Raw genomic sequence first — 23,763 nt, 5'->3', positions numbered from 1 at the left:
CCAGAAATGTGTAATATCAGAGTTCTCATTCTGGGAACAGGAAGACAGAGTGAAATCAGCAGCAAGGTTGCCAGAACCCTGTTAGGTAGAAGATCATTCTGTCAATGATGTACATCACTCTTGCTTCATGTTTGCAGTCAGCAAATGGCAGTTTTCACAATCCACAATATCTTGAGGTGCCCCTGCCGTGCAGGCATGTATTCATAATACCTCTTCTCTCTGGAAGGGTAATTTAGACACTGCAGTATTAAGCAATGTCTTGAGGTAAAAAGCACCCACATGCCTGTGGGTGAACATTATCTGTTATCCCAGCTCATCCACAAGGTGTGTCATGAGAATATTTTGCCTGTGTCATTGACTAAGTTATATACTTTTATATTGATAGGAATTTCACCTGTTTTTGGTTATATAAATAAAGAAAAATGTAGATATGTGACTGTCTGGCTGGTCATAGGACAAATGGGGCAATGAGGTCCCATAAGTAGATTCAAGTAAACATATGGAGTTTTGACTTTTCTTTTTGGAGCAAATGCAATTGGATAGTTCCCAAATAGATGAAGGAGTGTTTTCTCTGGTTTTTGCCCTATACCTAGGACAAACCAGTACCTCTAAGTTTCCAATACAGGACAGACAATAAGCTACAAACGGGACTCAAACTACATGATGAAAATCTGAAACTAAGCTTGGGTTGAGGAAGGTACTCAAATCTCGTCTGAAATTTGATGCAGTTTGGCTCAAAACTTTCCAGGAATTGGCTGAGGCTTTAGACAATAGATTGAATGGTGTTCCTCAAAATTCATGTGTTGAAGTCCTATCCCAGTACATCAGAATATGACTGTGTTTGGAGATAGGGTCTTTAAAGAAGTAACTGAGGTTAAATGAGGTAATATGTATGGGCCCTAACCCAGTCTAACTGGTGTCTTTATAGGAGAGGAAGTTTGACATAAAAAGAGGCACTAGGGATGCTGGAGCACAGAGGAAGGACCCTATAAGGACACAGTGAGAAAACGGCCATCTGCAAGCCAGAGAGAAAGGCCCCAGAAGAAAGCAAACCCACTCATACCTTGCATATTAGTTCATTTTCATGTTGCTGATAAAGACATACCCAAGACTGGGTAATTTATAAAGAAAATGAGGTTTAATGGACTCAGAGTTCCACGTGGCTGGGGAGGCCTTACAATTATGGCGGAAGGTGAAGGGCACATCTTACATGGTGGCAGACAAGAGATAAATGAGAGCCAAGCAAAAGGGGAAACCCCTTATGAAATCATCAGATCTCATGAGACTTACTCACTACCACGAGAACAGTATGGGGGAAACCACCCCCATGATTCAATTATCTCCCACCAGGTCCCTCCCACAATACATGGGAATTATGGGAGCTACAATTCAAGATGAGATTTGGGTGGGGACATGGCCAAACCATATCACCTTGATTTCAGACTTCAAGCCTCCAGAATGCAAGAACATAAATTTTTGTTAAGTCACCAGGTCTGTGGTATTTTGCTATGGAAGCCCTAGTGAAGCAGTACAGGGAGGTTTAGAGTTTGAATTCCTCAACAACCTCAGAAATTGTGGATGTATCAATTATTTTTTAATGTAAAAACAAATCTAGAAGATATCTACTGAGAAACTCTGTTTTTACCTCAACTTTATTTATCAAATATTTACCAAACACTTTTGTAGCACTTACTGTGAGAGGTGCCTTCATTATTCTTTTCAGCTCTTGAACCTTTCTTACTCTCCTTCACCTCATCCTGCATGTCTATCAGCATGAACACTATTAAAGTCATTTTAAAAATACACAATTTTTTAAATGACAATACTTCTTTTTTTTTTTTTTTTTTGAGATGGAATCTTGCTCTGTTGCCAGGCTGGAGTGCAGTGGCACAATCTCGGCTCACTGCAACCTCTGCCTCCTGGGTTCAAGCAATTCTCCTGCCTCAGCCTCTCGAGCAGCTGGGACTACAGGTGTGTGCCACCACAACCAGCTAATTTTTGTATTTTTAGGAGAGACAGGGTTTCACCATGTTGGCCAGGATGGTCTCAATCTCTTGACCTTGTGATCCGCCTGCCTCAGCCTCCCAAAGTGCTAGGATTACAGGCATGAGCCACCACACCCAGTGACAATACTGCATTTTTAACAAAGTTAAGTTATGGCATCTGTAGGCAGTGTTTTCATTGTGTTTAGTAGGAATTAAGCCTGTATGTGAGCATAAAGCTATAGTCAATAATTTTACCCCTTTTATGACTATGAAATTTGGGCCAGTCACCCTACCTGGTTAATTCTCTACAGTATTTAAGGTATCTATCTCAAGTTGATTCTAAGGTTGGGCACTTTTAATTAAAAATGCATTTCTAAAATACTTTAGAACATTTAGAAATGTCAGCATGGTGATGTTGACAGGGGAATCTCCATGGCATTAAGTTGTGTGTTTCTGTATTGAGAGCAGATTCTACTAAAAGTATTGCAGAAGAGCAATAGAGTTCATGTTGATAGACATGCAGGATGAGGTGAAGGAGCATAAGAAAGGTGAGCCTATTTGTAGCTGTTGGCTTAGAATAATCTATACTGACCTGTAAGATCTGCTTTAGTAACAATAACAGGTAATGTACCGAACCTGCTATAAGCAGAGGGATGTTCATTAAATGTTTTCCTTTGGTGAATTTTCCTGGTCATTGTTCTTGGAAATAATACAGAGGACTGGAAATTGGGAAATTTTATAAACTAATCCTAGTGTTCCCGGACTCGGTGCGGTGGCTCAAGTCTGTAATCCCAGCACTTTGGGAGGCCGAGGTGGGTGGATCACGAGGTCAGGAGATTGAGACCAATTTGACTAACACGGTGAAACTCTGTCTCTACTAAAAATAAGAAAAAATTTAGCCAGCCGTGGTGGTGGGCACCTGTACTCTCAGCTGTTGGGGAGGCTGAGGCAGGAGAATGGCATGAACCCAGGAGGTGGAGCTTGAAATGAGCCGAGATCGCACCACTACACTCCAGCCTGGGTGACAGAGCAAGATTCCATCTCAAAAAAAAAAAAAAATCCTAGTGTTCCCATTTACTTATTGTGTGGTTTTGGTAAAGTCAATCATAGCAAACATCAGTTTGTTAGCCTGTAAAATGGGGATGACTCTATCTTTGAACCCTACTTTAAAGGTGTTATGAGAATATTAAATGACTGACATGTATGTGTTGCTTTTTAAAACATGCTATCCAAATTTAAATATTATATTGTTATTGTAGTTGCCATTAAATGGTTTAATTTAGTAATCCTTTGAAATGGCTTTCTCCAATTCTAATTGAAGTAGCAACTTGGGATCCCTTAAGTGATGAAAATCATAGCAAACACAATCTCTTGTTGATCAGATTTCCCAGAAAGACCCCTGGTTCCACCATATTTCAGGGAGTATCTACTGGAGCTTTGTCAACATCAACTTTTGTTTTCAGTCTTACATTAGACAATGCTGTTTTTCTACAAATGTCCCCAATATTACCTTTTTAAAACTCAGTTGAAGACGTAAATATTACCTCAGATGAAAAACTTTTATAACCTAATGTCAAGTTGCATGCGGGAATGTGTCATCTCAAAGTGTTGTGAGAAAGGCTCTTTCCCCTACAGTCTCTGAGTCTATCCATGCTGTAGAACATCGGTCTCCAACCCCTGAGCCGTGAGCCCTTACTGGTCTGTGACTGTTAGGGACCAGGCCACCCAGCAGGAGGTGAGCCATGGGTGAGTGATTGAACCAGTAAAGCTTCATCTGTATTTACAGTCCCTCCCCATTTCTTACTGCCTAAGCTCTGCCTCCTGTCAGATCAGCTGTGGCATTATATTCTCACAGGAGCATGAACCCTATTGTGAACTGTGCATGTGAGGGATCTAGGCTGTGTGCTCCTTATGAGAATCTAATGCCTGATGATCTGTCACTGTCTCCCATCATCCCCAGATAGGACCATGTAGTTGCAGGAAGGCAAGCGCAGGGCTCCCACTAATTCTACATTATGGTGAGTTGTATAATTATTTCATTATATATTACAATGTAATAATACTAATAGAAATAAAGCACACAATAAATGTAATGTACTTGAATTATTCGAAAATTATCCCCCCACCCCGATCATGCAGGTCCATGGGAAAATTGTCTTTTATGAAACTGGTTCCTGCTGCCAAAAAGGTTGGGGACTGCTGCTGTACAACATTTATTTGAATAGATTAATGAACATAAGCCGTATCACTTTTTTTTTTTTTTTTTGAGACAGAGTCTCTTGCCCATGTCATGCAGGCTGGAGTGCAATACACAGTCGCAGCCTACTGCAACCTCCGAATCCTGGGTTCAAGCGATTCTCCTTGTCTCAGCTTCCCAAGTAGCTGGGATTATAGGAGTGAGCCACCACACCAGCTAATTTTTTTGTGTGTGTGTTTTCAGTAGAGACAGGGTTTCACCATGTTGGCCAGGCTGGTCTTGAACTCCTGACCTCAGGTGATCCGCCCACCTTGGCCTCCCAAAGTGCTGGGATTACACATGTGAGCCACCACGCCCAGCCTCACTATGTATTAACAAAGCGCATTAAGCATGTTGTTCTCATTTCCTGTGTTGAGACATAGATAAATGTTCATTAAATATGAAATAATTCCCATGAAATGCTGCTTTTGAACCCAAATTATAATTTGGGCAATGATCCAAACCATCTAGAGTCTTTGCCATGAATCTCAGGTGTGGGAGCAAACTAGAGTGTGTGTATGTGTGTGGAAGTGTGGGTTAGGGGGAGTTGTCATTGCTGGGATTGGAGGATTGGCATAGATTTAGAGGAGTTTAACTTTTAAAAAACCTCTCTATTATGGAAAGTTTTCAAATGTACACAAAAGTCAAGAGACTGGTATAACAGACTTCTATGTATTCATCACTCTACTTCAAGAATTACAATGATCAACATTTTGCATTTGCATTTTGGTCCTTTTTTATTTTTTTATTTTTGAGATGGAGACTCACTGTCACTCAGGCTGTAGGGCAGCAGTGCAATCTTGGCTCACTGAAAACTCTGCCTCCCAGGTTCAAGCAATTCTCCTCCTGCCTCATTCTCCTGAGTTGCTGGGATTACAGGTGTGTACCACCACCCTGGGCTAAGTTTTGTGTTTTCAGTAGAGATGGGATTTCACCATGTTGGCCAGGCTGGTCTCGAACTCCCGACCTCAAGTGATGCACGTGCCTCGGGCTCCCAAAGTGCTAGGATTACATGTGTGAGGCACTGTGCCCAGCCTGACACTTTGGTACTTTTGTTTCATCTATTCCCTCCCTTCTCTCTGTCTCTCTGTCACACACACTCTCACGCTTTCTTCCTCCACTTGCTCTAATATTTTAAATCAATCAAACACTAGATATCAGTTTATCTCACTTTTAAATATTTCAGAATGCATATTTAACTAGTAGTGATTTTGTTTTGTTTTAATTTAAGAAAATAACTTTTTCACTTTGATATAATTTTAAACTTATAGAGAAATTGTAAGAATAGTACAAGAAACTCCTAGAATCCTTTAATTCTTTACTCAGATATCACTAATTGTATACGTCTTAATTTTCCTTTATCACTCTCTTTTTCATATAATTTATATACTTTTTTATCTGAATCATTTAAAAGTAAGTTGGCGACAATATATTCTTTTTCTTTTTCTTTATCTTTATCTTTTTTTTTTTTTTTTTTTTTTTGAGACAGAGTCTCACTCTGTCGCCCAGGCTGGAGTGCTGTGGTGTGATCTTGGCTCACTGCAACCTCTGCCTCCCAGGTTCAAGTGATTCTTCTGCCACCTAAGTAGCTGGGATTACAGGTGTGCACCAACACGCCCAGCTAATTTTTTTTTTTTTTTTTTTTTTTGTATTTTTAGTGGAGACGGGGTTTCACCATGTTGGCCAGGCTGATCTTGAACTACTGACCTTGTGATCTGCCCACCTTGGCATCCCAAAGTGCTGGGATTACAAGCTTGAGCCACTGCACCCAGCCTAACATTATACTCTTTTACTACTAAATCAGTTTCTATGTTTTATGAACAAAGACATGTTGTTACATAACCACAAGATAACTACGAAAATCAGGAAACTTAATATCAATACAATACTATTTTCTAATCCCCAGCCCATACTTAAATGTTATCAATTGTCACAATAATATCCTTTATATCATTTTTTCCCTAATCCAGAGTCTACTCCAGGATTGTACATTACTTCTCATCACGTCTCTTTAGTTTCCTTTAATCTGGAACAAGCAGTTCCTCAGCCTTTCTTGGTTTTTCTTGACCTTGACATTTTTGAAGAGTACAGACCAGTTATTCTGTGGAATGTCCCTTAGTTGGGGTTTGTTTGATGTTTCCTTATGACTGGATTTAGGTTATGCTTTGTTGGCAGGAGCACCACAGAAGGGATGTTGTGCCTTCAGTACACAGTATCAGCTGGCACATAATGTCCGTTTGTCTCAGTAATGGTGACATTCACTTTAATCATTTTGATCACAAGTTACTGTCTGCCAAATAAGAGTTATTTTGAGATTATTATAGAAATATTCTGTTCTGCATCAAACATTGGTCCATTCGTGTTAACACCCATTGATGATTCTCTATTATTTTAATATATTTATCAGTTGGCATTCTATTGTAAGGAAGCATTTTGCCTTTTTCCAACTTTATTTATTCATGCACTTTTTTCTATTAAAATGGGCTAATGGATTCTTTTATTTAATGGGTTTGATTTATTACTACATTATTTATTTTTGATGTTTTTTATTTATTTTTAGATTTGGTCAATAGAAACCACTCCAAGTTACCTCCTGTGTCTTTCGGATGTCCTAAAAGAGGCTTAACTTCGTACCTTCCATGTTGAAATGGAGACTGAGCTCAGCTCTCCTATTCACAGGCTCAGTTTCCAGTAACAATAGACTTTCTATCCAAATCCTTCTGTTATTATTATTTTTTTAAAGTACATCCCTGGAGTGAGTCGGTGTGGTTAGTGGAGTAGCAGGAAAAGATTCAACTGTTCTCATGTAGGGGAAAGCCCAGTTGATAGTCTCTTTTGGCCCCTCATGGCCGCTATCACGAAAAGTGTTCCCCACTAAAAAGTCAAGCAACAGGCTTCCTAATTTCTGGCTTCTGTCTGAAACAGGCTTTTTGAGCCAGTTAATTGAACATAAATTACAAATGACCTTGGAGGGATTAACTTGCATTTTGGGGTCATCTCAGCTGTATAGCTATTTGGGTGCTTTCTGACTGCTTGTGCTTTTATATACTTTTCAGCTAAGTTAGAGATGAAAATGTAGCACTCAGTGACATTGCAGGAATTGTTGACCTTCTCTGGTCAGTTTGAGGTCAAGGAATTAATGCAGAGAATTACTAGAAGATCTATAAATACACGTTTCTTACATGAGAGGTATCATTAAAAAATGATGTTCATTTTACTTAACTGTTTCAGATCCATGTGTAGTATGTGAATAGCAGTCATATAAAGTTTTGGGGAACAATAAAATAAGATTTAAATTAAACATGAAAAAAAAATCTACACTAGCAGCAGGTTTCCTAAAATTCCATTGTGATTGAGCCATTTTAATGTTAAAAATAGGATGATAAACCCATATTCAAAAGAAGAATTATTGTTCATGTCAAAGGCTAAAAACATTCTTTCGAGGTCAAGTCAGTCCTGAAAGTAATCAGGGTGGCCCATGTCTTATGTTTTGCTCAGCCTCTTTGGTATATCAAGAGGTTGAATTAGAAATTGGTATGCCAGCTTACCCCTGATGAATGAGTGGGAAGAGCATGACCTTCAGAAACACAGACCTGGGACCAAATAGCACTACTGACATTGATTAGTTCTCCATCTTTGGCAAGTTCTTTTATCATTCTAAGTGTCTGTTTTCTGTCTATGAAGAGAGTGTCTCAGTCTGTGCCACTATAACAAAAATACCCAAGACTGGGCAATTAATAAGAATAGGAATTTATTCCATACCATTCTGGAGGCTGGGAAGTCCAAGATCAAGGCACCGGTAGAGTCTGTGTCTGTGATAACTGCTGTCTGCTTCCAAGATGGTACCGTGTTGCTGCATCCTCACATGGAAGAAGGGGCAGTCTCTGTGTCCTCTCATGGCAGAAGAGCAGAAGGACAAAAAAGGGCCTACCTAGTTCCCTCAGTCCTTTTAAAAGGTCATTAATTTCATTCATAAGGGCTCTCTTCTCATGGCTTAATCACTTCCAGGACCTCACATTTTAATGCTCTTGCACTGGGGGATTAAATTTTAAGATGAGGGTGGGCGTGGTGGCTCATGTCTGCCTGTAATCTCAGCACTTTGGGAGGCCAAGGCGGGTGGATTGCCTGAGGTCAGGAGTTTGAAACCAGCCTGGCCAACATGGTGAAACCCTGTCTCTACTAAAACCACAAAAATTAGCCAGATGTGTTGGCAGGCACCTGTAATCCCCACTACTCGGGAGGCTGAGGCAGGAGAATCACTTGAACCCCGGGCGGGGGCAGAGGTTGCAGTGAGCCTAGAATGTGCCATTGCACTCCAGCCTGGGTGACAAGAGCGAGACTTTGTCTCAAATAATAATAATAATAATAATAATATAAAGAAAACAAAATTTAAGATGAATTTTAGAGGAGACACAAACATTAAGCCATAGCAAAGGCTTAACAATGTACAGGATTAGTGCAAGGAATAAAAGCTACATAAAAGTTTTACACAAAGTGTAATGCCAACACAGAGGCACAGAGGAGGCTCTCCATGAAGGTGATTTCTCATCTTTCCCACCCTTTCTTCTAATAGCATAACAATCACCATCATTTATTAATTGCTTACAACGTGCCAGAATCTGATTTGAGTGCTTTACATGCATGATTTGTGAGAGAGGAATTATTATCTTCAATTTGCAGATGAGAAAAACCAAGATTTAGACATGTTAAGGACCCTTGACCAAATGTTGGTGCTGGGGTTTTACATTTGAGGCCAGAGTCCAAGCTCTTAATCATCTTGCTCTCCTGCCTCTCATAACTATGATTCTTTTAAACCATACACTTTATCTACATTTGAAGTAGTAACTCATGGGTTTACACAATACTACTGAGTGGGTGCAGTTGAGAGTCCTAAGGTATGGCAAGGGAGACTTGAAAACCTGAACTAGAAGCAGAAATAATTAAGAGTGCAGGAGAAAAGACAGGGAAAGAGTCAGAGATAAACTTACCAGGTAAACAATGGTGGAATACCACTCTCTGTGTCTCTGGAGCCTTTGATTGCTTACCTTATTTTAAATTAGAGGTTAAAAATATACGTGATTATCCTACACGTTTACCTATGTAACAAACATGCACATCCTGCACATGTACCCCAGAACTAAAAATTAAAATTAAAATAAAAAATAAGTGATAAAAATACACATGATTAGTCCTAATATTAGGTAGGTGCAAAAGTAATTGTGGTTTTTGCCATTAAAAGTAATGCTACTATTTAGCTACTATTTCTTGAGCATGGGTACATCAGGCATTATGTGCTTTATGGGATTCTCACTTTAAAGTTATAGGAGCCCTATGAGATATATTTCCCCCTTGTTCTTAGAATATGCCTTGAAAAATATTTCACACCCCAGTCATTTAAGCATTTCTGTGCAGAGGCTGCTTGTTGTATACCCCAACATTGACTTTCCCTTCCTTCTTAAGAAGGGAACCTGAGGTTTAGTCAGGCCCCTTGCCATTCAGAATTAGAGATAATTCCCAGCCTCTCTTGCAGCTAAGTGTGGACGTGTCCAAACTCTGGCCAAACAGATAGAAACACAGGTGCTCTGTGGGGTTCTGGGAAAGCTGTTTAGAAGGAGTGGTCTCCGCTAGGGGAAACCCCTTTGCCCTTCATTTTTTTGAACCTTTATTTTAGGTTTGGGGATACATGTGAAGGTTTATTATGCAGGTAAACTCATGTCATGGGGTTTGCTGTACAGATTATTTCATCACTTGGTTCTTAAGCCCAGTACCCAATAGTTATATTTTCTCCTCCTCTCCCTCCTCCCAAACTCCACTCTCAGGTAGACCCCAGTGTCTGTTGTTTCTCCTTTGCCCTTCTTTTTATTCCTACTTGTTAGGTAGCAATTGGAATATTATAGCTAAGTTTTAGCAACTATCCTAAACCATCAAGTGGCTTTGAGGATAGAAACCACCTGGTAAGCTGGCAGAGCAGAAAGAGAGAAGCCTAAGGTTACTGATGACATCTTAAAGTTGCTTTACCAATCCTGGGCTGCCTACCTCTAGTTTTACACAAGAAGGAAACTTAATTTCTTATTTCCTTCCTTCCTCCCTCCCTTCGTTCCTCTCTCCTCTCCCTTCCTTCCCTCCATTCCTTCCTTCCTCTCTTCTTCCTTTCCTTCCACCCTCTCCTTGCTCTTTTCCTTCCTCTCTCCCCTTCCTTCCTCCCTCTCTCTTTCTTTCTGTTTGCCACTGTTAGCTTGCTTTCTTCTCTTATATATAACCAAGTGAATCTAATTACAGCTTCCAAATAGATGCCTAGCTTCCTATGGGCATATTTTGATGTATTGGGAAAGCCTGTAAAGCTCTGAGGTTACTGGTTCAACCTTTAGTTGAATACACTTAACTTACAAAATATTAAGCTATCATAGACATATACACAGTTAAATATTTTGGACCTTTATGTCCTTTAACATCTTTTCAGGCTACAGCACTTTTAGCACTTAAAATATATTGACAGCAAACTCACAAGTGTTTCCTCCATTTAATTCAAAGAAAGATGCATTTGGAAGAAAATTAAAGTCTTGCTGCTCTAAAGCTATTCCTATCAAGTCCATCAGAGACTGCACAGCATTCAAGGTCATGCTGCAAACAGATTTGGAATGGGTTTGATGCATTTGTGATGAAAGTTATTGCATCAAACAAAACTCAAAATTTATTCCAGGTGGGGTCCACCCCCCGCCCCCATCCCCATGCTATCTTAACATCAAACACAAAACTGACACTAAACAATGCTGTCCTCCTGATATACTGAACTTTGGGCACAAGTAGAAGGTGCCTAACAAAGACATGGTTTCATACTTGGGTAAGTGGGTTGGTGAAAGTGAGTTTTCCACTTAAACGTGATTCATTTAAGGATAGCTAAATACACGCTCTCCTGCTTATTATATTTATGGTCATTTTTGTCTCAGCAAAAGATACTGTTATGGTGAAAATATATTACACGTGTCCTTTGCTGACTGAGAGAGTTAAAATGAATAGAACAATAAAGAAGAAAGGAAGAAAAAAAATGGAAGAAATCCCAAACTTTATCACCAAAGCCTTACAAAGACAAATACGGGCAAAATACATATTTAGAGACCTTGGCAAAAGAAAATGCAAATTTGAGCAATTAGCCGAATAATTTAGCCAAAAATGGTTGAGAATATTTATTCTCTTTTAAAATCTTAATTGTCCATCCCATCATAGGCTAGATTTACTGAGTTTTCTAGACAAAGTTGTAAAGCTTTCCTTAACTTTGTGGAAACATGGGTTGTAACTACTCAGTAACCACTACCAGTGGTTGAAAAGACACCATTTGCAAGACATTGCATTATCTTTGTGGTCATAAATGTATTGTCCTATGAGTTAAATGAAGATTGTTAATAGACTCATAGGATCATACAATTTCAGTGTTTTCAGGAAATTTAGATCTATCTATTTCAATCCTTTAAATCCCTCCCCTAGCACCATTTTAAAGATGAGGAAACTGAGGCCCTGGAGACTTTTCAAAATCTCACAACTTGTACTTAAATTCCACTTGTAAAGTAATGGTGTTTTATACTTTTTACTAGTTTTCTAAAATGGTCCAGTGGAGAAAAAGAAGCTTTTGTTCATTACTTTGAATTTGTTTCTAGTTATGTTTGGTATCATGTTTTTCTTCTGTAAAGATTTATCAATAAGAAGATTATAAGATCAAAACCTTCCAAGGGTGAGTTTCCTTAACCTTGTTGAAAATTATTGATATTAGATATTATTACCTACAAGAGACATGGACTATGTGAAAAGACTTCTTTTATTTTCAGTGATAGTACACTAAGCCTTGTAGCAAAACAGAAATAGCAAACTGCATATTGATTCCAAAGCAAATCAAGTTAAGTATCTTCTATGGACATATAGTCAGATAATAAAACTCAAGAAAATAATGTATGTTCGTCTGTATTTTCCACTAAACTAGAGAATCTCCTTTAAACTTTGTATGCAGTATGGAAATAAGGTTTCTGAAGTAACCATTACAACATGTTTTCATGAGTGTTTATTAAGAAGGCCCAAACATTTTTCAGTAATAAATCGGCTGACATATCTATAGATTTAAATCTTTTATTGGTTACTGATTAACTTAACTGCTCTGCCTGACAAATCTTTATAATAAATAAGCCAACCAGTGAGCATTTCACAATGAAGCCAACTTTGTTTAAAGGACTATCAGTAAAACATGATTTATGCGCTAATGAATTTTGCAATCAGCATGTGGTGGTGTACAAGTTTCAACATGAATCTAAAATACAGAAGTCCGAAGACACTGAAGTTATTAAAAATCACACCACAACGCAACTACTTTTAATTAAAAAGAAATATATCACATTCATATTTAGCAGCAACATTATAGCATATGAAAAGGAGAACTCAGGGTTACTCTTTGAACATATTCTAACAAAATATGGCTGTTGCTACTATACTGGTTAATGATTCCTTCTCAAAATAAAATTCCTTGCTAAACTGATGCAGATTTTTAAAAATATCAAAATAAGGAACAATGTTTTTTTGTATACATATAAGCCAAGTAAATAGACAAGATGATCCATGATGATGATTCAGTAAAATAAAAGTTGCTTATGGAGATATATATATGTGTGTGTGTGTGTATATATATGTGTGTGTGTGTGTGTATGTATGTGTGTATATATATACACACACTTTCAGTTTGATTGAATTCTTCTTGGAATGCCTATGTAAGTCACTGGACTTCTTGTCTCTGTTTGAATTAATTAAATTGTTGACAGTGAAATTGTCAAAAGTAGCTTTGGTACAAAAGATGATTCCCAGATCTTTTTTTCTAAAACTTAAAAAAAATTCTGACAAACATGAAAAAGTTTTAAACATCTGTCTGGACAGATGTCAAAATGCAGAGTGTTATACCATTATGCTGTGTAAGTATCTGACACTATGTTACTACTCTTCAGTTAAATATTCACAGTGAGATTTTATGATCTTTTTAAAAGAAAACTTGCATGAGAGAGTAACTTTATCTTGCACAACACATAAGCACTTTAAACAAATGAATTTCAGAGTAAACAATGAAAAACAACTTTTTGTGCTAGTTTTATATCATATTTTAATCACTTTGGATTTTCACGTCAGGATTTTACAAATCATTCAACAGTATGTAATGGATAATGAACCATGTTATTAATTTTGAATATTTCGCTGGAAAGATAATTTTAGTAAGAGTCATATATAAATAGCATAGAGAATTATATATGGGAAAAAGATGGCATTGCTAAATCCTAATTGTTGTGGAATATATATTATAGTAAAATAAACAATGTTTTTCAAGAAATGAGAGATGAAAACTGTCGTGATATTATAAACGCAACAGTAATTTAGAAAGGAAGACTTCACTGAAAGGAATATTTAGATACAGACACTGGGTTGCTGAGATGTTATTTCATTTTGTGTTCATCTGTACCCCAAATCTTCTAGATTAGATATATTATAGTTAGTTTATTTGATGAACATTTTCATATTAGGATTATAAGTGCCTGAAAATAGAATTTTTAATGCTTTTAATGTGATTAGGGAAGCAAAACCTCTCTTTTCTCCCTAGAAATTACTAGCCCCTTTTGCACTAAATATCTACATCATGCAAACTGCCACAATTTCCTTGTATTGCCAGAGAGAATTCTTCAACAAAACACTGCAATTCTCTGTCAAAGAGACTAACAATAGCAAGAGCATCTCACTGTTTTCTTAATGAGATGTGAATGGAAGTGTGAAGGTGAAAAGACAGATTCTAGGTTGTCAGATACTAGGTTGACTGGCAAGGTGAGACCACTTCTTTAGCAAAAGGAACCCGCCTCCTTGAAACATCATGTTTGATATAAACAGAATCTTCCCTCCCTTCCTGTCTTCCTTCTTTTCTTCTGTTTCATCCTTTACTTGGGGAGCCATCCTCATTTGTCTTAAAAATTCTGAGATAAATTCATTTGCTCTCGAAGCCATCAGACTTGATGTTGATAAATTTAAGTGGTGTAACTTTGGAAAACATCAACTTATGTGTTAATTTCCTTTGTAGCGAATACTTGGTGATAGCCTGGCCTCCAGGTCACACTGCATAGCCTACCTGCTATCAGTATCATCATTATTGTTTTAATCGTTAAATTAAACTGAATGAAGTTGGTGATGAGCTGTCAAGAAGTCTCAGGGACAAGGGCACGCCATGCCCCATTTCTTCTTCTAAACACTTTGTACCTATTCATAAAAATTGAATGAGATTGTGTCTGGGAACCTATTGTATACTGCAAAGCACAGACATAAGGGCAGATGATGCCAGTGGTGATTATGATGATGCCCAGTAATGTTGTTCATTTTTGGGCTAGAGATCTGGTAGCAGTCTTATGTTTTCCGATTAGAATACAGTCTCGAATAGCATAATTTGTACTGATATAAACTAGATTTAGCCATTCCCTGGGATTCTAAAGTATTCTCTTGTGATGCCTCTTCCACTATTGTACAGAATTATTTAGCCAGGACAAGAAAAATTGATTATTTTTTCCTTCTTAGTTTTCTAAATGACATTGTCCAGATTAATTAGAAAGTTGCCCAAATCTCTCTTTACTCTGCTATGTAGCACTTGCAAGAAGAAAAAAAGCCAATTTCATACAGAAGTTGCTCAAAATTAGTCAAAAGCAACCTTTGTTCCAGTCCTGTACACATTAAATAATTCTCATTGATCAAAATAGGAAGTGACCCTGAGAAGGAGGGAGAAGAGAGGAAGTTTGCAGATGGACTTTCTCCCCCAGTGTCATTTTCAACCAGGTAAAATGGAGTTCGAAAGGCCCAAATTCTCAGCAGATTTGCACAGCACAGTAATAGCCTTTATGCTTGGAAATTTATGGGCCATGGACAGTTTATAAGAAACGATGTAGTTCATCAGAGAGCTAGACTGATGGGGCATATGGGAGCATTCTGCACAGGAAGTTGGGTTTTGGAATAATACTTACTTTGATAGAGTTGTTTTGTTAGCTAAGTAAAACAGTAGGGAAGCCAATGGCCACTTAGGCTTCAAACATAAATATATATTTATAAGTCACCCAGCTGCCTAATTGAGAGCCGTAGTGTTTTCACTGAGTATATCTTCAGCAGAAAGCAGTAGAAACAACAATATCATCAACAAAACCCCAGTCTTGGCATAGATTTATTTAATCAGTGTTTGATACTTTGGAGATAATTGAATGCTCTCTAAATGTTGCTCTTTTAAAGCCAGAGGGTGAGGGGATGGTTAAAAAGACTTTTTTTTGTTTTTGTTTTTTAAAGTGGAGGGGGGTGGTTCTTTTATATTTAAGGTGCAAAGATATGAAGTTAAGGTTTATATTACACTTGGGGTAGCAGAGGGCTATTAGAGATTTGAAATTGCAGTTCTATGGACTCCTGAAGGGGAGAGTGGGGGAGCTCGGAGGAGCAAGGGTTGGGCATACAATTGTCTGGTGCTTTCAGGTTTCACAGAAGAAGGTTAAGCAGGAGGTGGCTTGTTAAATTTGAGCAGAGAACTGGAAAATAAGATTTCACACTCCTGAGATGGGGAAGGCTGGTGAGTTTGGAGTTTGTCTGGGAGATTTGAAAAAGGTCGAGTGTGCTATAAAGTTTCTGAAATTCTATTTTAGTGCTTATGAACACGAAAAAAGTAAGTGTTATGAAAAAAAGCAAAGGGCATTTTAAAACTCAAATAATTATTTGGCATGTCAAAATAAAATACACATCCACTTCTGCTTGGCTGGACCTCCTAGAATTCAGGCCTTACTAACGATGTCTTGTTACTGTGTCCTCCATTCAAGCCCTCTCTTTCTTTTCTCAAGCTTTTTTTTTTTTTCCCCTCTTTATGGCCACTGCTTTAATTATTTCTCTCTTTGCATTAAGACCCTGAGCTGAACTTGTGTTGCAAGTGGCAGCATGGGAGTCAGAGATTTGGGTTCTAGTCTGAGGTCTGTTTCTTGGTGTGATCTTAAGGCAGGACACCAACTCTCGTTTGGCCCTTGCCTTCCAAGTTGGAGGAACCGGGGTTGGGTCCCTGAGGTCTTTCTTAGTTCTGACATTATTTTATCTTAGACTCAGTTTTGTTACTTCAATTCTTTCCTTCTCTTCTGGGACAGGCGTGACCCTTTTATTCAACTTCCTTCCTTCCTGCCTGCCTGCCTGCCTTCCTTCCTTCCCTCCTTCCTTCCATCTCACTATGTTGCCCAGGCTGCTCTCGAACTTCCAGGCTCAAGAGATCCTCCCACTTCAGCCTCCCAAGCTGTTAGGATTACAGGTGTGAGCCACCACGCCCAGCCAATCAATTGCTTTTTATAAAAGTATTCATTAATGCTATTTGATCTACATTTACATTTAATTCTCTTTGTCAATTGTTTTTCTATTTTTCACTTCTGATTTTACTGGTATTCTCTTTGCTCCTTGGTTCCCTCTTTTGAGGCTGATTTTATCTTTAAATTGTTATCTAATATAGAATATAATATTCTGTCTCTTCAAGCATTTATTTTTTCCTTGTCTTCAATGTTTGATTTTTAATAGGTAAAATAACACTAAACACATTTTAGGCATTTTATAAATATTTCTTGATTGATTGATTGGTTTAATAAGATTCCCCATGTTTCAGATTGCCCATCTTTTCAATTTGGCTTTGGACTCAGGGCTATCTCCTGTGTTTTTGTGATTAGAGTTAAAGCCATCCTTCACCTACTATAATATGATCACTGGGTCAGGCAACTCACACCTGTGCAATCTCTTGTCTTAAATCCTCTATTCTTAAGGGGCTGACTTAAAAGATGACTCAGTCTCATTTCTTTTGCTCCCATCCAAAATGAACAGGAAACATAAAAGGCATTAAGTATATTGGATAGCAGTCAAACTTCTAATAGTTCAGTTGTGCTAGGAAAATTAAACTTTGTAGTGTCAGAAACTCCCAAATGCTTTTTTTTTTTTCAACTTGCAGGACTATAAAATGAGAGGTGTCTCTACTAAGAGTTACAAAATGTTCTGAAATAACAACTCACTGGAGAAATACAGATAAGAGTCCTTAAAAGTATAACCTCGAATTAGATTCACATTTCCCTATACTATGGAACATTAAAAGAATTTAATAGCTTGAAGGAAATGTTACTCATTGCCCATTATCTTGCTACTAATCTACGTATTTCTAGGAAAATGTGATACATTTTGTACTATATTAAGCACATTTTATCATACACTTAAATAGACATTATTTATTTTTTAAATCCAGAAAGGCCAATGATTGGTCTTTGTTAATTAACATTTTATTAAATGGAACTCATGATAGAGTAAAATAGAAGAAAACCTGTTTCTTCATACTGCTACAGTAAGTAGCTAGTCAGGCATGAGCAGGGCAGGAGAGGGCTCCCCAACACCATACCAGGAATGCCAGGCAACCATCAGGTGATGGTCAGGTGGTTGTTAACTCTCGCTCTAAAATAATAATTGGTCACAACTGGCACCAGGGAAAGGCCATCTTCCAATTGGTAGAAACACCTGAAACGGGTGAGCTGCAGTTTCCCAATAAAATCTCAGGAGTTGGGCGAGTGGACTCAAGCATGCGCATTAAGAGGCAAAATGGCAGCGTTTAACTGGTATATGACCTTCCTCTAGGAACGCAAGGCTGGTAGGGAAAAACGACTCAAGTGAGCATGTGTACAACTCCAGTAAACACACTGCACGTGCTCCCCTCCCAAGGGCTACCAGGCCACTGTGCATGTGGACAGCCCACCCCGAGGGAAGAATCAGGAGAGAAGTAACACAGGACCCCAGAAGTATGCCAGTATATAAAACTCCAAGTCAAAATGTCAAACCATGCACTTGACTCTCTCAAGTCGCCTGCTGGCCCTCTTCCAAGTGTATGTTACTTCTTCGTATTCCTGCTTCAAAACTTTGTAATAAACGTTCACTACTGCTCTAAAACTTACCTCAGTTCCTGTTTCTGCCTTAGGCCCCTCAGTCTAATTCTTCCTTCTGAGGAGGCAAGAATCGAGATTGCTGCCGACCCTCATGGATATGGATTTGCTGCCGGTAACTAGTATTATTTAACTTATTTTGCTAAGATTTTCCAAGAGGTTTTATGTTTCTTGCAGTCCCACTATAATCTGGTTCTCAGTCTTGCCATTTCAAATTTCCTTTAAGGAGGTATTGGGTTTTGCTTTGAAACACCAACAAGTTGGTTGTCACTAGAGGCTAAGGCCAAGCTCTTGCCTTAAGGGACATACCAAACAGCAATCAGAACTTTTTGATAAAAGAGGAGTTTGTAAATTAATTTACTAAAGGTTCATTATGGTATTCTCATAATATATTTTCCTAGAACTTTACCAATAACTTTTTTGGCTTGCATAACATTTTAGAATACTTATGCTTGTTAGAAACGCCATGATTACATTAAAAAAATTTTTGTTGTTATCTATCCACTACTCATGATGCTAGGCTAAATCCTGCTGAAAAGAAATACAAGCATTATATTGCAAAAAGTTACAGACATTGTAAAACCTTGGAAGATAGAGACTGGTTAATGAAATTACTGAAAAACCCAACTACATAGTATTACTCTTTTAGATATTTAAAATTAAATTAAATGAACTGATCAGAATCCTTCTTAATTAAAGTTTGCTGGTATATGTCAGTAGATGTCAATATTATAAAGTGCAAAATAAGATTTTCCCATCAATTCAGTGAATTATTGTCTAATTATATTTTATTTATTTATTTTTGAGATAAAGTTTTGCTCTGTCACCCAGGCCGGAGTGCAGTGGCACAATCTCAATCTCGGCTCACTGCAACGTTTGCCTACCAGGTTCAAGCAATTCTCCTGCCTTAGCCTCCTGAGTAGCTGGCATTACAGGTGCACAGCACCACACCCAGCTAATTTTTGTGTTTTTAGTAGAGACGGGGTTTCACCATGTTTGCCAAGCTGGTCTCAAACTCCTGACCTCAAGGGATCTGTCCACCTTAGCCTCCCAAAGTGCTGAGATTACAGGTGTGAACCACCATGCCCAGCTTATTGTCTAATTTTAAACAGTTTGATGCCTATGATGTATGAATTTGTTCATCAAAAGAAATTTAGAACAGTGAACCTCAAGGGGTGTGAAATTATTTTTTAAAGACAAGAGGAAGAATGATGGTTACTTTTGCTCTTAAGAAAAAGGAGGTTATATTGTTCTGCAACCTATTTTTTGGGAAGGTCTGTGTCCTGGCTCTTTTCCTTCTAATTATGTTGGGAAGTACAATGACATGATAATCCTTTTAAAAATGTATTTAAATAAATGAAAGTATTGTCTTAATGTAGTAGTGCATTCAGCCTTGATGTCTACAAACCTTCGGTATGTTGCAGTGATTTAAAAGTACCCTTACAATTCATACGTAAGGATGTTATATGTATTCCAAAAGAAAAACTATTAATGCTAATCCCGAGTAAAGCTGTGAGTCTTAAAGGGTGCCTTGTCCACCAAAAAGGGATTAGAATAGGCCCATTGGTTCAGGGATGTGGGAAGGATCTTGGCATACACTTGGGCTTCAGGTGAAAAAATATGAGAGTCACCTAATGGAAATGGAAACACCATGACCAGGAAAGGGATCTGAAAGTTTCCTGCTCTCATGATGTGGACAATTCAAATCAACAAATTATCCTAAAAGAAGTCACAAAATAGCTGAAACATTTAGGATTCTAGCAGGAGCGAATGAAAACTGCTTTTTTTTTTTTTAAATTATACTTTAAGTTCTAGGGTACATATGCACAAGGTGCAGGTTTGTTACATATGTATACATGTGCCATGTTGGTTTGCTGCACCCATCAACTCATCATTTACATTAGGTATTTCTCCTAATGCTATCCCTCCCCCTGGTCTCCACCCCATGACAAGCCCTGGGATGTGATGTCCCTCACCCTGTGTCCATATGTTCTCATTGTTCAATTCCCACCTATAAGTGACAACATGCAGTGTTTGGTTTTCTGTCCTTGTGATAGTTTGCTCAGAATGATGGTTTCCAGCTGCATCCATGTCCCTGCAAAGGACATGAACTCATCCTTTTTTATGGCTGCATGGTATTCCATGGTGTATATATGCCACATTTTCTTAATCCAGTCTGTCATTGATGGACATTTGGGTTGGTTCCAAGTCTTTGCTATTGTGAATAGTGCCACAATAAACATACCTGTGCATGTGTCTTTATAGTAGCATGATTTATAATCCTTTGGGTATATACCCAGTAATGGGATCACTGGGTCAAATGGTATTTCTAGTTCTGGATCCTTGAGGAATCACCACACTGTCTTCCACAATGGTTGAACTAGTTTACACTCCCACCAACAGTGTAAAAGCGTTCCAATTTCTCCACATCCTCTCCAGCGTCTGTTGTTTCCTGACTTTTTAGTGACTGCCATTCTAACTGGTGTGAGATGGTATCTTATTGTGGTTTTGATTTGCATTTCTCTGATGACCAGTGATGGTGAGCACTTTTTCATGTGTCTGTTGACTGCATAAATGTCTTCTTTTGAGAAGTCTCTGTTTATATCCTTCACCCACTTTTTGATGGGGTTGCTTGTTTTTTTCTTGTAAATTTGTTTAAGTTATTTGTAGATTTGGAATATTAGCCCTTTGTCAGATGGGTAGCTTGCAAAAATTTTCTCCCATTCTGTAGGTTGCCTGTTCACTCTGATGGTAGTTTCTTTTGCTGTTCAGAGCTCTTTAGTTTAATTAGATCCCATTTGTCTGTTTTGGCTTTTGTTGCCATTACTTTTGGTATTTTAGTTTTTGCCTGTGTCTATGTCTTGAATGGTATTGCCTAGGTTTTCTTCTAGGGTTTTTATGGTTTAGGTCTAACATTTAAGTCTTTAACCCATCTTGAATTAATTTTTGAATAAGGAGTAAGGAAGGGATCGATCCAGTTTCAGCTTTCTACATATGGTTAGCCAGTTTTCACAGCACCATTTACTAAATAGGGAATCCTTTCCCCATTTCTTGTTTTTGTCAGGTTTGTCAAAGATCAGATGGTTTTAGATGTGTGGTGTTATTTCTGAGGCCTCTGTTTTGTTCCATTGGTCTATATGCCTGTTTTGGTACAAGTACCATGCTGTTTTGGTTACTGTAGCCTTACAGTATAGTTTGAAGTCAGGTAGCATGATGCCTCCAGCTTTGTTCTTTTTGCTTAGGATTGTCTTGGCAATGTGGGCTCTTTTTTGTTCCATATGAACTTTAAAGTAGTTTTTTCCAATTCTGTGAAGAAACTCATTGGTAGCTTGATGGGTGTGGCACTGAATCTATAAAATACCTTGGGCAGAATGGCCATTTTCATTATATTGACTCTTCCTATCCATGAGCATGGAATGTTCTTCCATTTATTTGTGTCCTCTTTTATTTTGTTGAGCAGTGGTTTGTGGTTCTCCTTGAAGAGGTCCTTCACATCCCTTGTAAATTAGATTCCTAGGTATTTTATTCTCTTTGTAGCAATTGTGAATGGCAGTTCACTCACAATTTGGTTCTCTGTTTGTCTGTTATTGGTGTATAGGAATGTTTGTGATTTTTGCACATTGATTTTGTATCCTGAGACTTTGCTGAAGTTGCTTATCAGCTTAAGGAGATTTTGGGCTGAGACGATGGGGTTTTCTAAATATACAATCATGTCATCTGCAAAGAGGGACAATTTGACTTCCTCTGTTCCTAATTGAATGTCCTGTATTTCTTTCTTTTGCCTGATTGCCCTGGCCAGAACTTCCAACACTATGTTGAATAGGAGTGGTGAGAGCGGGCATCCCTGTCTTACCAGTTTTCAAAGGGAATGCTTCCAGTTTTTGCCCATTCAGTATGATATTGGCTGTGGGTTTGTCATAAATAGCTCTTATTATTTTGAGATATGTTCCACCAATACCTAGTTTGTTGAGAGTTTTTAGCATGAAGAGCTGCTGAATGTTTTCGAAGGTCTTTTCTGCATCTATTGAGATAATCATGTGGTTTTTGTCATTGGTTCTGTTTGTGTGATGGATTATGATTATTGATTTGTGTATGTTGAACCAGCCTTGCATCCCAGGGATGAAGTTGACTTGATTGTGGTGAATAAGCTTTTTGATGTACTGCTGGATCCAGTTTGCCAGTATTTTATTGAGGATTTTTGCATCGATGTTCATCAGGGATGTTGCTCTAAAATTCTCTTTTGTTGTTGTGTCTCTGCCAGGCTTTAGCATCAGGATGATGCTGGCCTCATAAAATGAGTTAGGGAGGATTCCCTCTTTCTCTATTGGTTGGAATAGTTTCAGAAGGAATGGTACCAGCTCCTCTTTGTACTTCTGGTAGAATTCGGTTGTGAATCCATCTGGTCCTGGACTTTTTTTGGTGGGTAGGCTGTTAATTATTGCCTTAATTTCAGAGCCTATTATTGGTCTGTTCAGAAATTCAACTTCTTCCTGGTTTAGTCTTGGGAGGGTGTATGCATCCAGGAATTTATCCCTTTCTTCTAGATTTTCTAGTTTATTTGCATAGAGGTGTTTATAGTACTCTCTGATGGTAGTTTGTATTTCTGTGGGATCAGTGGTGATATCCCCTTTATCATATTTTTTTGCATCTATTTGACTCTTCTCTCTTTTCCTCTTTATTAGTCTTGCTAGCAGTCTATTAATTTTGTTGAGCTTTTCAAAAATCCAGCTCCTGGATTGATTGATTTTTTTGAAGGGTTTTTTTGTGTCTCTATCTCCTTCAGTTCTGCTCCGATCTTAGTTATTTCATGCCTTCTACTAGCTTTTAAATTTGTTTGCTCTTTCTTCTGTAGTTCTTTTATTGGTGATGTTAGGGTGTTGATTTTAGATCTTCCTGCTTTCTCTTGTGGGCATTTAATGCTATAAACTTCCCTGTACACACTGCTTTAAATGTACGTTGTGTCTTTGTTCTCATTAGTTTCAAAGAACATCTTTATTTCTGCCTTCATTTCATTATTTACCCAGTAGTCATTTGGGAGCAGGTTGTTCAGTTTCCATGTAGTTGTGCAGTTTTGAGTGAGTTTCTTAATCCTGAGTTCTAATTTGATTGCACTGTGGTCTGAGAGACATTTTGTTGTGATTTTTGTTCTTTTACATTTGCTGAGGTGTGCTTTACTTCCAACTATGTGGTCAGTTTTGGAATAAGTGTGGTGTGGTGCTGAGAAGAATATATATTCTCTTCACTTGGGGTGGAGAGTTCTGTAGATGTCTATTAGGTCTGCTTGGTGCAGAGCTGAGTTCAAGTCCTGGATATCCTTGTTAACCTTCTGTCTCGTTGATCTGTGTAATATTGACAGTGGGGTGTTAAAGTCTCCCATTATTATTGCATGGGAATCTAAGTCTCTTTGTAGGTCTCTAAGGACTTGCTTTATGAATCTGGATGCTCCTGTGTTGGGTGCATATATATTTAGGATAGTTAGCTCCTGTTGTTGAATTGATCCCTTTACCATTAGGTAATGCCCTTCCTTGTCTCTTTTGATCTTTGTTGGTTTAAAGTCTGTTTTATC

General features: G+C 38.1%; 1 protein-coding gene across 30 annotated transcripts in view; it reads left to right on the top strand.

Annotated features, from left to right (window-relative positions):
- Positions 1–23,763, top strand: part of LOC114671950 (uncharacterized) — a 474,108-nt gene that overhangs the window by 16,489 nt on the left and 433,856 nt on the right. For 14 of the 30 annotated variants that reach the window (XR_013402448.1, XR_013402446.1, XR_013402450.1 and 11 more), the window contains exon 2: positions 18,233–18,312. The exons of the other annotated variants lie outside the window; for them this stretch is intronic. Coding sequence is in view for 4 of the 14 variants with exons in the window: in XM_077958661.1 (XP_077814787.1) it covers positions 18,233–18,312 (80 nt within the window). In the remaining 10 variants the exon portion in view is untranslated. The remainder of the gene's footprint in view (positions 1–18,232; positions 18,313–23,763) is intronic. 30 annotated transcript variants of the gene reach the window in all.

Source organism: Macaca mulatta, chromosome 13 (assembly GCF_049350105.2).
Source record: "Macaca mulatta isolate MMU2019108-1 chromosome 13, T2T-MMU8v2.0, whole genome shotgun sequence".
Taxonomy (NCBI): Eukaryota; Metazoa; Chordata; class Mammalia; order Primates; family Cercopithecidae; genus Macaca; species Macaca mulatta.
This window is presented reverse-complemented; position numbering and strand designations above follow the sequence as displayed.